The sequence below is a fragment of the Epinephelus moara genome, chromosome 23 (assembly GCF_006386435.1).
Source record: "Epinephelus moara isolate mb chromosome 23, YSFRI_EMoa_1.0, whole genome shotgun sequence".
Classification (NCBI taxonomy): Eukaryota; Metazoa; Chordata; class Actinopteri; order Perciformes; family Serranidae; genus Epinephelus; species Epinephelus moara.
Window position 1 is genome coordinate 17,071,872 of NC_065528.1, and position 16,393 is coordinate 17,088,264.

General features: G+C 44.2%; 1 protein-coding gene across 1 annotated transcript in view; it reads right to left on the reverse strand.

Moving 5' to 3' along the window:
* The window catches only part of pdzrn4 (PDZ domain containing ring finger 4), a 52,995-nt gene extending 43,265 nt beyond the window's left edge, over positions 1–9,730 (reverse strand). Inside the window, exon 1 of the mRNA XM_050036689.1 lies at positions 9,277–9,730. Within this exon, the coding sequence (XP_049892646.1) occupies positions 9,277–9,345 (69 nt within the window). The 5' untranslated portion in view covers positions 9,346–9,730. The remainder of the gene's footprint in view (positions 1–9,276) is intronic.
* Between the last annotated feature and the right edge of the window lie 6,663 nt (positions 9,731–16,393).

A 16,393-nucleotide genomic window follows, 5' to 3' on the forward strand; every position in this document is an offset into this window, starting at 1 on the left:
GCCCAGTGTCAGCTGGGATAAGCTCCAGCAACTCTGCGACCCTCAAGAGGATAAGCGGTTGAAAATGGATGGATGGATGCTCTGAACGGTTCAGAATTAGATGCGGGAACCCAAAGATAACCTGCTCCATGTTGGTGGAAAGGGGTTAAAAGAGATGCAAACGAACTACAAAGAGACACAAAATGACTTAAAAAGAGACAGATATATCTCCAGGAGACACGAAATAGCTAAAAAACACACAGGTATATCTCAAAGAGACACAAAATGACCTCAAGGAGTCGCAAAGTCTGTGTGTCTTGCCCCTGTGTCGGAGAGGTCGTGGAGCCTTTTGCATATCTGTGCCCAGGGGCCCATTGTCTCATAATCCGCCCATGCCAGTCACTCAGACAGTTACGCAAAGAAAGACACCACTCAGACATGGACACTGATGTTCAGCAGCTGTCTTTCATCATCCTTGTGAGGAAACCCTCACAAATGAATTAACAGTAAAATCACCAATCTATTCCAGTCGTTTCAGTGTTGTTATTAGTGATCAAACACACAACACCAGGGTGCTGTTTCCCGTATTAACCTGGCATTAACCTGACACTGAATAATCACCCATTTCCTGTTTCCAGTTTTGGCCGACGACCAGGAGACGTGCTACCCACGGTGTCGATGACGACGCCATATGCACCTCTAAATCATGTTGTATCACCGCCACGCTGTGCTCCAACGAGCAACTATAACCATGATGGAAGACACCAGATGATCTGTGTTCAACAGCAGAGTTCATTTGCATAGAGCTGCATTAACATTTTTAGGGCTGAAAAACCATTACCCTAAGTTTATTATTTAGTACCTCTAAGCTTTCAAAGTGTGATCGTTAAACTTTGTTCCCTTTTTTTTTCTCCAGTGATGCCAATATTTTTACTGTAGCTTTCATATCATGGATTAAAGTGCAGCATGATATAAGTGCGAGTAAAGATTCTGAGAGATTTGACAGTAGTTTGATTTCAGAAAAGACAATTCTGTTTTCTTGGATGGAGTACAAAACTGCCATTCAAAACTCTCTCTCATACACAGTGAGAGGCTTGTCAAGTGGAATTACACTCACAGGTGAAAAGGTCAAACTCACTGACCTGCACAGACAGGAAGACAAGTTGTTGTGCGGAAGAATGCAGGAAAAACAAGAAAAGGTCACTTCAATCAGTTCTTTCTGAAATGCTCAAAATCCCATCAGAGAGGCAGAGACAGACAATCAGGTGATACCACCTCCCTTCCTCCCGTTGGTCGCTTGTCGCACATTTTTATGCCCCCAAAAATATTCAAAAGTGAGATCTGAGAGCAGAAGATTATTTTCATCACCGTTCCTTGAATCCCAGATTTCTCTGCCATGCATGCTCACTCTTGGATCACAGGAATTTTTTCCTGTCGTTGCATGATAACTGCAGTTTAGTGATTTTTTCCATTTCCACTTCATTTTCTGCTCTGCACGCCTCTCCACAACCTCTCAGGCCGATGTAACTGATAGCACCAGCATATTTCACATCCTTATCTGGATGAAGCCACGGAGCAGGTCCGAAGCGGCCATATGGAGGTGACGGCTGTGTGGGTCTGACCACAGCTTCCCCTGCTCTGTGTGGCACTCTCTGGACACCATAAGTGGTGGCGGGAGGCGGGATGAAGGGGTGACTGTCTAGCCCCCTTCATGCTGTCTAACAGGCTGGACATGTGGCACAGCATCTGTCTCCGGAGGACAGGCTCACACCAAAGATTGGCCTGGGTCACAAGTGTACACACCAACATATGAACAAAGGGGGGAAGAAGGTACAAATCAAACTCCTTGTGACTGTAGTGTATATGATACGGAAGTATATGAAAAATCTACTTAAATACAAGGGAGGAAGTGTTCCACAAAACATGAAATGAGGGCATGTGCTAGATTTGTGTCTTCTTCATCAAATCCAATATGTGCCTGCACTGTTTCCATATAAACATATAAACCACCATGACATCACCCATTGATTTTGAGCTCCTGTTTTGAAGCCTCAAGTTTGGCATTTTGGCTGTTACCATGTTGGTGTTTTGGAGCCATCAGTGACCTTATTTGGACAACAAGGAGGAGCTATGGAGGAGCGAGGGGTGTATCTGACTCATAAGCCTCTCTTATGCTGCCTCTTGAAGTCTGGAATTTCACACCATTATGCTGCCTTGCTGTTCTGTATAAACCGTACGATCGCAGAATGGGGGGGCAGAGTTGTCTCACCTTAAAACCGAAATCGGAGGTAGTAAAAGTGCTGAAAAGAGGTCTGTATTAAAGGCAAAGCCAGCAGGACAGGATCACTGGCGACATGGGTGTGACATTTGATGACCCAGCGTGGGAGATTTAAAAAGTAGCTGCTACCAGTTAGCAGCTAACTCAAAGTAGAAGAACAGCGGCCAAAAATGTCCACAAATTGGGAAAATAGTTAGGTCCAGGAGCTTCTTACCCTTTGAGCAGAGGACTAGATCAGCCACCACATAACAGGGACAATAAGTGATTGTTATTGCCATGTTAATACCTTTGTTACTGTTAACACCAAGATTTTCCATCATTTATGACAGAATGCTTCCCCGCCATTGACGAGATATTCCAGCAGTCCATGTTTTCACTGTTATAAGATCGGGGGCGCTGTTACGCATCTTTGACAAAAAAGTTTTTTTCTAAACTTTTTGTCCAGAATGCACGCATGATCGAACTGTTCTGGGGACTCTGTGAGAGGAAACGCCCAATGGGGAGCTCCCCCAAAAACGACATACCTTTTAAGGGCTTTTTTTGTTTGCATTCATGCCATCAATAGGTATGCCTAAGAAGATGTACGGTAAGCCAGCTGGGGCTTGTTTGTTCCTAGTTTTTGCGGTGCGAAGTCAACAAAAAGAGGGGGTTCCTCCAGTCCAGAAATGCCTGTGAATGGAGAAATGATCTATAGAGGCTGAAAAGTCAGGCATTTTGACATAGGGGTCTAAGGGGATTGACTCACCAGCTTCAAGTGGCCATTGGAGGAACTGCAGCTTTTGGCACTTCCACACTGGCTTCATTTTTCAGCCCCAGAGGTTGCCGCTTGATTGCTTCCTAAGAATCCCTTGTGCATGGATCCGCATTTTAAATCCCAGTAACAATGGAAACACCAATACGCAGTGGTCGGTCATTGTCACCTCACAGCAAGAGGGTTCCTGGTTCGAATCCAGGATAGAAGGTTTGAACCCCAAGGTGGGGGAACCCCTCTCTGCGGAGTTTGCAAGTCCTTCTTGTGTCAGCGTGGGTTTTCTCCACACACTCCAGTTTCCTCCCACAGTCCAAAGACATGCCGGTTAATTGGTGTCTCTATAATTGTCCGTAGGTGTGAATGTGAGTGTGAATGGTTGTCTGTCTCTATGTGTCATATAGACACATGGCGACTTGTCCAGGGTGTACCCCACCTCTCGCCTAGCTGGGATAGACTCCAGCCCTCCCGCAACTCCTAACAGGATAAGAGGGTATGGAAACTGAATGACACACAATGAGTTTTATATAATGTATGCCTTTATATAGCCAAACTTAAGAACAAGTCACACAGTAAAATAAATCAGACCTGACTGAACTGCATTCAACAAACCATGATTTAATCAATCAGGATTTGTTTCATAGAAAACAAACACTACTTTATTACCTTACAGAAATGCAGGAGGGGATGACACACAGATTAGTTACTGGCTTTTGCTTTGGGTTAGGGTTAGACACAGTGCTGACTTTGATACAACTAAAAGGACAAATACATGTGTCCAGTGAGGCTCTGAATGAAGGCCAGAGGCTGTGGGACGATTTATCACAGCCACAAGCAAAATGCATGGAATAGCAATTGCTGCAGCCAGAATGGAGCCCTGCAGTGCGAGTGTGCACAGAAACACACACACAAAATCACAAATGAAACGTTGAATGTAAATGGTCTGACGAGAGTCATAAATCTTTCAGTTGCCGCTGGGCAGCAGGGGTCGGGCAGCCAGCAGTCCTGTCAGAATAGTGCAGCTGTGTGAACAGAGATAGCCAATGTGGTGTGGGAGACACCGAGGTAGGCCTGCGGGCTGAAAACTGGAATTGGCCCCTGAAATGCTCTGTTACTTTTTCAAAATGGAAGGTGCCGAACAGGGCTGTTCCAAACATTACATATCCATTTTGGGGCAGGAGTCATTACCATGAGTCCAAAACAGCCGCAATCCATTTTGTACAAGTGTCATTGTTCCATCCACAAAAGACATTTTTAAAATGAAAAATGACAACAAAGGCCTGGTTACACCAGAGTATGGCACAGCAAAATGGACTTGTTTCTCTGTGACATATTTGGCTCTCAAAGCTTGGTGATGTAGGGACTACTGACTGGGCTAGTTGATGAACTATTGTAGCTCGCAAACTACCCAGCTGGGACCACACTAGTGTTAGTCGGTGGCAATAGCTACCCAAGCTATTGTCTCTGCACTGCGCTGTTTCCTTCGCCCAGGCATTTTGCATATTATTTCATTTCATAAAGAATTTTATTGAGGAGGGGAAAATTCATGATTGTCCAAATACACAATTTGATTTGACTTTGGATTTTAAGGTCATGATTTGATTCAACTTTTTAAACTTGTCTTTCAGCACTGACCGCTATGCCACTGTTAGACTATTGAGTCTTGATACGTAAAGACAACTGTCATTTTCAAATTCTTCTTGAAAAAGATTGGCTACATGCTATCAATATGGTCAATGTTACAACAATAACTTATTTCATGAGTCAGTTGGGACCAAAGAGAAAAGCCACTACATGGGAGAATGTTACTTTACATCAACAATTACAATTTGAGTTTCCTCACCTGCAACAAGCCCCCAGGAACAGCACCAATTCCACATAGTGGCAAAATCATGGAATTACAACTTCCAGGTCCATCATGTGATGCCATGAGGCCCAAAGAAGACTGTTTCCCAATATACTAACATTGTGAAAGGGATGTCTGTAAATTAGTGGGTCAATTTTGTGAGTGTCACAACCTCTGCAAATGATTTGTTTCACTGTTGAGATTTGATCCATTCATGTTAGCAAAGGGCCAAACTGAAAGTTAGCCGATTAGCCAATGGAAGTCTAGTGTGCCGGCTCTATTGGCTCAGCGATGAAGAAGCGCAGCGGAGGATCCAGGTAATTGTACACACGGAAGTCAAACTTTTTTGGCTTCATGCGCTACTGAGCAACTTTCATATGAACGAATGGTGCCCCACCTCCGTTTCTCTTTTGACATCCATAGCAGAAAGCCACCAGAACCTCGATCAGGCTGGAACATTTTCCTGTAACAATGTTCTCGTCATAGTCAGTGATGCTTATGAACGTCTTGCCATGTTGTCTTAGGAAGTGAATGGTCCCTGTGTGTAACGTAGCTTTCAAACTGTCAACAATACCTTAACATATCTCACAGAAAAGGCAAAATGTTGCCGCACCCTTGAGTTTAGGGAAGCAGAAGGATTTTCCAGTGTTGTGTCTTCCACTCTATGTCCCTGTAAAGATCAGCACTGCCAAGACAGCTAGCTATTGGCCAGCAGCACAATTCGTGGGTCAGGTTCACCAAAAGAAAAAATTTACTTCACACGTGAGAGAATCGACTCCAACATCATTAATCTGTTACACTCAAATGTCTCCTTGTTCTAACAAGAAATCACATCAGTCAGGACTGAGAAACACAAAGGAAGAACATCACGTAAGATGAGAGAGAGAACTACAGTTCGTCCAAACGCTCCAGTGCAGAGCCACTGTGCACCTGTTCTAAATCCCTGCTTCAGCTACAGTACAGTATCAGCATCCTTTGGTTTTCCACTAGTATAATGAGCAGGTGGTGTCCTATTGTGTGGCGCCGTTGGAAGTACAACAGAACAAAAACACTTTTAGAATCTGTAGTGTTGTGTGCGTGCCAAAGAAAAATGAGAGGGGAGAAACAGATTGCTGAGAGGGATAAAGACAGAGGGGGAGAGAGACCGATGAAGGTTATGGAGAAGGAGAAAGTATGAAAAAGAGGGAGAAGAAATGAGTCTGGAATGATAAAAGACGGAAGAGACAGAGGGATTGTTAAAGAGTCTCTCTGGATTTGCAGAATCCCCTCAGCCTCAAGTTTCGGGACAAAGTCACACTGACACACTTACTGCCTGGTGAGCTCTCTTTCTTTCTTTCCCTCTCTTTCTCGCTTTCTTTCGCACTGGTAATGAGAACTGTAGGTGTCCGCCGACTGTCACATGCACACTGCAGAGCGTTTAACAGTAAGCCGGTGTGCCTGCTCACACACACACACACACATACACACACACACACACACACACACACACAATATTCTTGGACATCTGCCACAGTGCCAGGACACCTACAGTGTGATGCGGAAATAGGAGGAAACCATAAGGTTCATTTTCATGTTCTCCGTGCAAACACCATCCTTTATGATACAATCATACATATGCTGTTATGTTCTGCAAAATGAAAATTACCTGAGATATAACTGTTGTTGTTTTTTGGTGCCACAGTTTACTGCAACCAGTAAATACATACAGTGTGTATGTTAATAAGCAGTATACACTCTTTGTGTAATTCTGTCTATAACAGCTAGCTGTGTTAGCATAGAGGACTGGAAACATTGGGGAAAAGCTCAAAGAGGACCTATTATGCTTTTCCTTTTTGTATCACATAATGCTACAATGCCCGATATTCATATTCAACGTGGACAGAGTTTCAAATAATGAGGTAAACGTATGTAAAAGTGTTAGCAAAGACCTCAGGCATCAGATCGTCCTAAATACTTTGTTTTTTATACTTTGGAGACAAGCTAACATCAAACCATGAGGCATTTCTTCGGTCATCTGCTCCAGAAATGCTGCTGTAAGTGTTTATATATTACGGAGCCTAAACTGCTACATGTATGTACATGCTAATGTTAGCGAAACATGTAAACTGGGGCTTCTGATGTTGCTAATGACCATGTCTAGTTCTGTTTAGAAGATTTTCCTGAAAAGAAATGCTACTATACATGGTCATTCCCCAGCTGCAAGCACACTGCTACATGTAGCTACATGCTAACATTAAGGAAACATGTAATCTTGGTTGCTGATTTTGTTCATTTCTTCTCAATATCTGATCATTTTTACGCTGGAACACGTTTGGTTGTGTTTCAAAGTTTTAATTGGTGATTTTTCACAGTAGAAAGTGCTGCTAATGTCTTTTACAATCAGTTCCCGCCTGCAGCAAAAGTGCGTAGATGCTGAGATAATGCAGGGGTGTACATGGAACAGTACATGGAACAGTGCTCCACGTTTTCGCAGTTTGCATAATGTGGTTGAAATTCATATACATTTTTAAACCAAGAGGAAGAGCAGGTCATCTACTAATCGGAAGATCGGCGGTTCTATCCCTGGCTCCTCCAATCCGCATGTTTAAGCATCATTGGGCAAGATGCTGAACCTCATATTGCTCCAGGTGGCTTCATTGGTGTGTGAGAGTGTGTAAATGGTTACTGAGTAGCAGGTGGCACCATGTATGGTAGCCTTGGCCACCAGTGTGTGAATGGGTAAATGTGACGTGTGGTGCAAAAGTGCTTTAAGTGGTCAGAAGACTAGTAAAAAGTGTATTCCTAAATGTCAACATTTATTATTTACCATTTTAATTTAGTCAGCCTGACCCTTTTAATGTTTTTAAATAGCCAATTAATCGTTAATTGTGGGTGAGCATACTATACTTATCCCTTTGTTCTGGCCGGTTTATTCATTTCACCTCAACGCTATCAGAGGAGCAATGACCTCCTCGGGTTTCCTTTAACTGACAGGGCTAATTTTCTTGCACTCCGCCCAGGCAGACAACACAGACATCCACCATCTCATTAAAAGCATGGGGGCATTTCGTCAGAGAGCATAATGAGCTGAAGATCACAGCGCTGTAAACACTCATGAAAGCAGCCCGTAGCAGCGACGGAGGGTTGGGGAGCGGTAATGTGTGTCTTGTATTTTACAGAACACATAACAAGAACAGCCTCTCTGACATTATTATTGGACTAAGTAAGAGTTTAGATTCCACAAATGTGCATTTTCTGACACGAGTCCACACTTTATGTGCAGTATACGATATCATGATAATGATGGTATTTTTTAAGTTACAAAACTGAGGAACAACAGAAGTGCTCGTTATGCTGTATCCAGTTTCCCTGCTGTCTGTAACCGTGTAAGATACTAAATGATGAATGAATCCTCTCTGCCGCTGGCCTCGTATTCGCCCGTACTGTACTTCAACAACAGAGAAAGACCCAGCGCACGTGTTTCCACACAATCAGCTCCACACACATATCGCTGCTGTAGAAACCACGCGCCCTCCATTCACATCTTTATCTTCCGCTGTATTTGCATTTAAAGTTCAGTTTTCAAAAATCAATCAGAGAGAAGAAAGACATAGTTTTCTTCTATTCTATATATTGTTTTCCAGTAGACTCACACTTGCTGACACCTCCTATCTAATCAACACATTCCAGCCAAGCCCAGTGCAAGATGACAAGTTATATATTCACAGTTTTTTACTGCTTATCATGACAAAATGATTTGTGGAGGTGATAACGACAGTGTCAGTCAAAAGGTGAATTTCACATTCTTTCTTCTTCCTGCCTATATTTTATGAATTAAAATACCACAGGTCATAACACACAATGTAAATATGCTTTCAATAAAAAAAACCCATCAAAACATGACAGCAGCGACGTTAAAACTGTCACATCAGGTTCAGAAGGAGCCAGAAAAAGAAAAAAAAATGAGTCCAGTTCTGACAGACAACGGAGAGGAAAACAGCAGAACACATTTGCTGCGTGTTCTTTGAACTGTTTTGCTTCCAGACAGTCACAGGCAAGAGGAGATGTGATGAATTCCCCTGGAGCCAGCGCGGGAAAAAGAGCTGAACTTGTTCTCACATCTCCTGCTGCTGAGGAGAAATAACTAGCTGCACTCACTTTGATGGAGAGAGGAATACACACACACACACATATGCACACATACACACACATACACACACACTGGTTCTCCGCCTGGCTGCTTGGGAGTCACTCATTTTTGTACATTTCTGTCATGTCCCTCTCCTGGTTTCCCACTCACTGACTTTTCCCAGCTCCTTCTTGTTAATGCGTCTCACTTTTTACCTTCCTCGCTCATTGGAGGGAAACCCAGTTCTTTCCAAATCATTCCCGCTGTCATTATCATCATCATCGTTAAGTTTTGATTCCCACCGTCAGCCCTCTTACCTGTGCAATCTCATACAGCAGTTTGTAGTGTTCCTCCCGTTTCTGCAAGGTGCACAAATTGCAGCCCATTCTAGTTGTCAGGGAAACAGTGCAGAGTGCCCGCTGGAGTGTGTGTGCCGTCTGCGGTGTGTGTGAGCTCCCCCTGGGGCGAAACACACTCGGGCTCCTCTTCCTTGGCTCCCCCACTCCTCTTTCTCATCCGTGTATCCTCAGAGATCCCCTCTGTTGCTCCGAGCGCACACACACACACACACATACACACCCACGTGTATCAGCTCACTGCTTAGGTTGTGGATGTAGTTCCTTCAGTCTGTGTGTGTGTGTGAGGGGAGTGTATCAGTGGTAAGATGAGTAAAAGCACCTGGCCTCTCTTTCCCTCGTGCCTGTCACCTCTTCCCCTGATTCTTTGCATGCCTACATACACTCTCTCTTCTTCACCACCTCCTCTGTCAGTGTGAGCACACACTCGGTACTCGCACACACTTTTGGCTCATGGAGACACACCTCCTCCCATGGCAGGCTGCCTACACATGCCTGCTCCTACTCCGGCTCATGAATAGACAGCGTTGTCATTGGCTGTTTAAGGAAAAGGGGGCTGGGAGAAGAGGGAGGAGACTGGTCTTATCTTGGGCAGCTTCAGTATCTGAACATCAGTGTTGTTGCTTGCAGGGGAAGTGAAGGACATGCTGCATGTGTGTGTGTGGAGATCTGTATTTGTATGCTCAAGAGTGCATCTGTTTGTTATCTGTGTGCACACATTTCACCAATATGCAATATCCAGACATTTCAGTGCAGAGAATTCAATACAGAAAACTCAAGCGGGAGTTAAAATGCCACCTCGACAGTTAATCAAGTTACTGAGAGGGCTATTTGTCTGCGAACACATTTGACAACTGGATTTGTCATAGAAATCAATCTCATTTGGATTCAATCAGATAGCCTTTTGCACTCAGCAGTGGTTGGAAGGGTGGTGTTTAGTGGCCACCATGGATTTACAGTCAGGCGGTGATAGTCACCAAACAGATGCTCCCTCTCTCGCTCTCACTGCCGGCAGTAAGACAAGGGCACCGGACTGGGCTGACACACACAGGAAGAAACACAGACCAGTATTGATTGGCTTCAAATTAGCTTCCAGCCCAACTGGCCCAACTCCACAGGGGTGAGAGGACAGACGGGGGGAAAGAAGAGGGAAGAGGAGGGAAGACTCTACGATGCAGAGGAAGATAAATTGAGAGCAGTGATGCTGTTATAAGCCTGTCACACTACAAATTATGTTAATTTGCTACAGCAAATATGTTTTGACAGAAACGTAGTGCCAGACTGGTCTCACTCCCAGGTTGTCAAATGCCGATCACAAGGCACCCTTTAGGGCCTGTATGAGGCATACCAGGCAATCAACTAACTCCAATGTAAACCCATCCACGCAAAACATTCTTACGCTGACCTCGTCACATATTGACGTTTGGTCATGGACCTTCCACGTCCAGATACGATGTGAAAGGTACCCTGGGTGTGTTGGTTGTTGACGTTCTGGGACGCAGTGTCAAGTTCTGCCTGATACATGCATTGTTTTCTTTCAAAATACACTTCTGTTTTCACAGGAAATTTACCATTTACATACAGTCTCTTTCAAAGTAAACACACTACTATGGTACAACATTGTGAATTGACGTTTTGCCTTTACTAACTAACGCAAGCGGTTCAGTTTAGGCAACAAAAATTCGTCGTTGGGTTTACGAAAAAAGAACAGGGTTTGGCTTTGTAATCTTACGGGACACAAACACTGCTCACCCATGGAAAAGTCAGTTTGTTGGACTCATCCCACCCACCCTACCTGGACTTTTGTCGTCTTAACTTTTGTTCATCACCCACCGCATTTCCCCCTGATTCCGAAGAATGCCGTTAAACTATAACGGCAACCAGCAGGGTATCATGCAGAGGTTAAAAGACAGCTTTTTCATCAGTGTCTGACACCGTAAATCACTGCCCAAGCGCCGGATTTCAACAACTTCGGAGTGAAACCGGATTGATCCCTGGCAACATTAGACACTCACAGGAACTGCTATAAAGAGCGGCAAAATCTTCGTAGGGAGGCAGGTAAAACAAACAAACACAAGACTTTCATGCAGGAGAGTGCTGTTTGTGTCCCATGGGAAACCAAACGTCAACCAGTGTTTCCCACAGAATTACAATCTATGTGTGGCATTAGCTGAGAGGAGGGGGGGCCTAACTTTCCTTTTTGGTTCTTGCCTGTGTGCCCTTGTATCAGGCTGGCCCTCTCTAAATTCAGAGGTTTTTGCAGGTTGGTGAACGCAGAGCAGGCAGAACTTATACACAGACGCTAAGGGGCGCACTGTGCATCGGTGCCAGACACTGAGGGGGTGTGACAAATAGTCCGTACTGTAAAACTTCAATTAAAAGCCTAGTTCCAAATAAACGCCCAGTCCCTTTTACTAGCGTGGTGTAGCTACACATTTTGACAAATAAACACCTGTCTCAATTAGACGCCTGGTCTGGTCGTCAAGCAGTTCATTTTTTTAGAAGTTCTTTGGATGTATAAAACCAGATTGTTGACTACTCACTGGAGCTAACGTTAGTTAGCTGTTTAGATTCCGCATATAAATATAAATGTTTAAACTTTTGTCAATTGAAGATGCTACACTTCATTAGCTTAGTTCAGTTCATTTAACTGAAACATGAGCTCCAGAGAAGACTGTAATTAATTCAGATTTACCGGTATGATTAAAAACAAGAGGTGACTCCCTTCCTCTGAAGCTGACATAAAATCAGGATGTGTCCATTCCTTGATTACCCAGCAAGCTATTTATATTCCTCTGGTCCGTAAGGGTCCACTAATCAATATCGAAGCCTAATTTTATACAAGTAATATTCATACTGGTTCAAATAAACAATCTGTGTACAGTTTTGTGTAAAAAGGAATTAAAGGCCTGTCCCAAATACAAGCCCGTTGAGTTCAGTGATTTAAGCAAATAATAGCCCGGGCTACTAATTGAAGTTTTACAGTATTTAATGACCTAGGAATAAAAATGTGTTGCTAATGCTGCATTTTAATCAGCATATTAAGGAGAGGTTTTCAATTAACATATTTATGGTTATGTTTAGGCACTTACAGCACTTGGTTAATGTTAGCCTAGGTCTTGGTCTAAAATTGAAAACGTGACTTAAGAATGAGACACAATTTGTTCATCCATCCATCCATCCATCCATCCATCCATTTTCATCCGCTTATCCGGGGCCGAGTCGCGGGGGCAGCAGGCCGAGCAAAGCACCCCAGACATCCCTCTCACCAGCAACACTTTCCAGCTCCTCCTGGGGGACCCCAAGGTGCTCCCAGGCCAGACGAGATATGTAATCCCTCCAGCGTGTTCTGGGTCTGCCCCGGGGCCTCCTACCAGTGGGATGTGCCCCGAAAACCTCCAGCGGGAGGCGTCCAGGAGGCATCCTAGTCAGATGCCCGAACCACCTCAACCGACCCCTTTCAACACGAAGGAGCAGCGACTCTACTCCAAGCTCCCTCTGGATGTCCGAGCTCCTTACCCTATCTCTAAGGCTGAGCCCAGACAACCCACGGAGGAAATTCATTTCCACCGCTTGTATCCACGATCTCATTCTTTCGGTCACTACCCAGAGTTCATGACCATAGGTGAGGGTTGGGACGTAGATGGACCAGTAAATCGAAAGCTTTGCTTTCCGGCTCAGCTCCCTCTTCACCACGACGGACCCGCCGATCCATCTCACGCTCCATTCTACCCTCACTCGTGAACAAGACTCCAAGATACTTGAACTCCCTTGCTTGAGGCAGTAACTCTCCCCCAACCCGGAGAGGGAAATCCACTGGTTTCCGACAGAGGACCATGGCCTCAGACTTGGAGGTGCTGACTCTCATCCCACAATTTGTTTATTTCATTAACATTTAAAGTCTAATGTGGAGTCTAAAATCCAAAATGATACTGCAACAATTGTGCGTAATGTTCCATTTTTCAAAAGAAGAAAAAAACAATGTCAGACTACATTGTTACTTAGAGGGACTCATCAAGTTTGTATTTGACTCGCAAAGTTGAAAATGTAATCAGCCAAACATGAGCACCATCATTTCTAGGAAACAGTGTTGAATATTAATAAAGTCTTACAGTATAAATTATCATATAGGAGTCTTTAATTTGTTCCCCTGGACATACCTAAAAATATCTTGTTTGTGTTGTGTCTTCTGTCAGATAGAAGTAAACACATGAAAAAGCCGGTAGGAACACTGCAATACAACAACATGTTTCTTCCTGAGGGAAGTTTCATGTGCAGTTTGAAAGGGGCAACCTTCAGTCACAATGGGAAGTATGGAACACACTCTCTCTGTGCCTATCAATGTATTGTCCTGCGTGTTTTCTAAAGTGTGTTTATGTTCCAAGAATACATCTGAGTCATTCTTTGTTTACACAAGGTCAAAACACTGTGGCATTATGAAATTCATTAATTTGACTGACTAACGGTTTAAAATCTGTTCTAGCACTTCCATTCAAGAAGCAGATACACCAGGCCTGCATGACGAATAGCTGTCAACACTAAGACTATGAGCAGAGAGCACAGATGCGTCATCCTCCTTATCACCAGTCATGCAGGTACAAGGACCATAGTGGTTCAGTCAAGGGCGTCGGAGCAGATCCAGATACAGCCCCCCAGATAACACTTAACCCTTTCTCTCCGACCACTCCTGTCCCTTTCTGATGAGGTCACCGCTTTCCCCGCCGACCTCTGAAGGTGACTTCTCAGGGGTGACATCACCACCCTAATGAACTTTAGGGTTCTTCTGTTTCCCTTTTGTTCTTTTCCCTCTCTTCTCGGTCTCCACGCCTCTTTGGCGGTGCTGATGTTTGCAGTCTGAGTCTGGGATTAGCAATATTACCAGACTGTGGTTAAACTGCCACTGTGATTATCCATAAGCTCAGATTTGCTGACGGACACAGAGAGCTAAACGTGTGCCCAGGACACACAAATTACACACAGTCACATCAACAGATACACACCGAAAAGACGTTTCTACTGAAGGTGACATCATCGTAGTGGTCGTATCACCGTCCGTTTTATTGTTCATATCACCCACTTTCCATCATCTGCACAATTTTCCCCCTTCATTTCATTATCCTATTCTATTGCCTCTGTGTACATATGACACTGGACAGATGTCTGGCTCATGTTCTCATATAAAATTGAAGAGACTCATATAACTTTAAGAGACGGGATGGGATTTGAACCCTGCAGATCAGAAATTATACAAGGAATATTGCACAAACAAAATGCGCTCCATCGTCTTTGATGTCTTACAACCGGAGTGGCAATGCCGCGGCAGAGTGGTGTCATACCTGTTCAATAAATTCTTTGACAGGTAGTTAACTTCAGGGTGAGGAGGGCCGAGGTGGGTTCAAACAGCTGTACTGGTCATTTCATATTTTTATGGTAAAGTCCGTCAGTGGGATCTGCCAGTCAGTCAAAGGTTAACCAAAAATAGCTTGCTGCAGGGGGAAAGTCTTGCACTTCAAAGGCAGCCTGAAACCCCACATTAGCATAATGTCCTATATGGCTGTGATTGAAAGAAAATTGGCCCACTGCGCACGTTCCTCTCTGAAAATAGAAACTTGTTAGGTAAGCTCTGAACCATTTCAGTGTTGAATCTACCGCAAATCTGAGTATAAACTTTGAAAAAGAAATTTATAAGAGCAGTCAGAGTTCGAGGTATAGCAGGTAATTACAGCTGCGTGAATCCCTTCACCGAGATGTTCAAAGGCCACAGTATCCTTGACGACAGACGGTGCAGTGCGTCATGGGTAGAGAGCGGATCTAATCAGGAACGATGATCACGCATTCGGTCTGTGCTCGCAGGCCTGGCGTGCAGAATACCAACAAACTGCTGTTAAATAAGTTACCAGTGCAAACTTTTCTCTCTCCTCCTCTCACACAGTTTCCATGGAGCACATCGGTGTGGACACATCCCGGACATGACGCAACGTGAGTGCAGCCAAAACTCCAGGACTCAAATCCTGGGTTTATAATAATCTCAGAGTGTCCTTTATGCAATGTCATTTAAGATTCTTGTGGCCTCAATTGTTAATGTTCAATACAGCACCTGATTCTGTTTCAGAGAAGACGGAAACAGAGCTTACAGTACAGTTTCTATAACCAGGGCCTCACAGGGCTGCTGTCCTCTTGTACGCCACAGGTGGTGCAATACTACATCCAGGCAGCACTCAACCCAACCTGCTTGATGTGCCGAAATACTGTTCTGGGTGGGAACTTCTATTGGTGTCGGCCGCTTAAGCCCCATTTCCTCCAAACACTTTCGGTATGGTACCTTTGGAACCAAAAGTAACCCTGCAGACATGGTCAAGACCTTTTAGTACCAGATCTGTGTGCTAGGTACCCAAAGAGACGGAGGACCAAAAGTGGGGATGGTACGGAACGGTTCCATTGGTACCATCCACAACTTTTCACAGTGGAAACGGACAGAAAGTGTACCGAACTGAACTGTATCGTATCGCTCAGCTTTATGGGCCTTAGCAGCTGTCACTTTTGGCTGTGCCGAGTCAAGCCATGCTGGGCTGATTTGCAATTTCCATCACCAGTGAAGACGTGCTGTGCCACGCCGAGCCACACCAGAGATGGACCTTCTCAGGAGTATGATCAAAAGCCATAGTCTTCAGTCACTGTTGCCGCTGCTCCTGGAGTTGATCTCCTTTCGTCTGTGCGTTTTTGTGCTGTTGCCCTCAGATCTCGTTCCACTGCCTGCTGCCGCTCTTCCTTCGCCTGCGTCTTTTTGTGCCAATGCTGCAGTTGTGCTGCTGCTGGCTGTCCTGTGGGGAACAATCCTGACAGTGGAACATTAAAACAAGCAACACATATTTCAAACTAAAAGCATGCAAATGAAACCCAACACAGATAAAAACCATCTAAAACACAATATATAAAAATTATGCAATACAAGTAGCAACATCAAAAACATTTAATATGAATATAGGAAAAAAAATACTTCTGTTGTGGTACACACATATTGACTGTTGTTGAGTACAGTTTGCTGGTTTCACTTGCTTACATGAAATGTCTTAAGTCA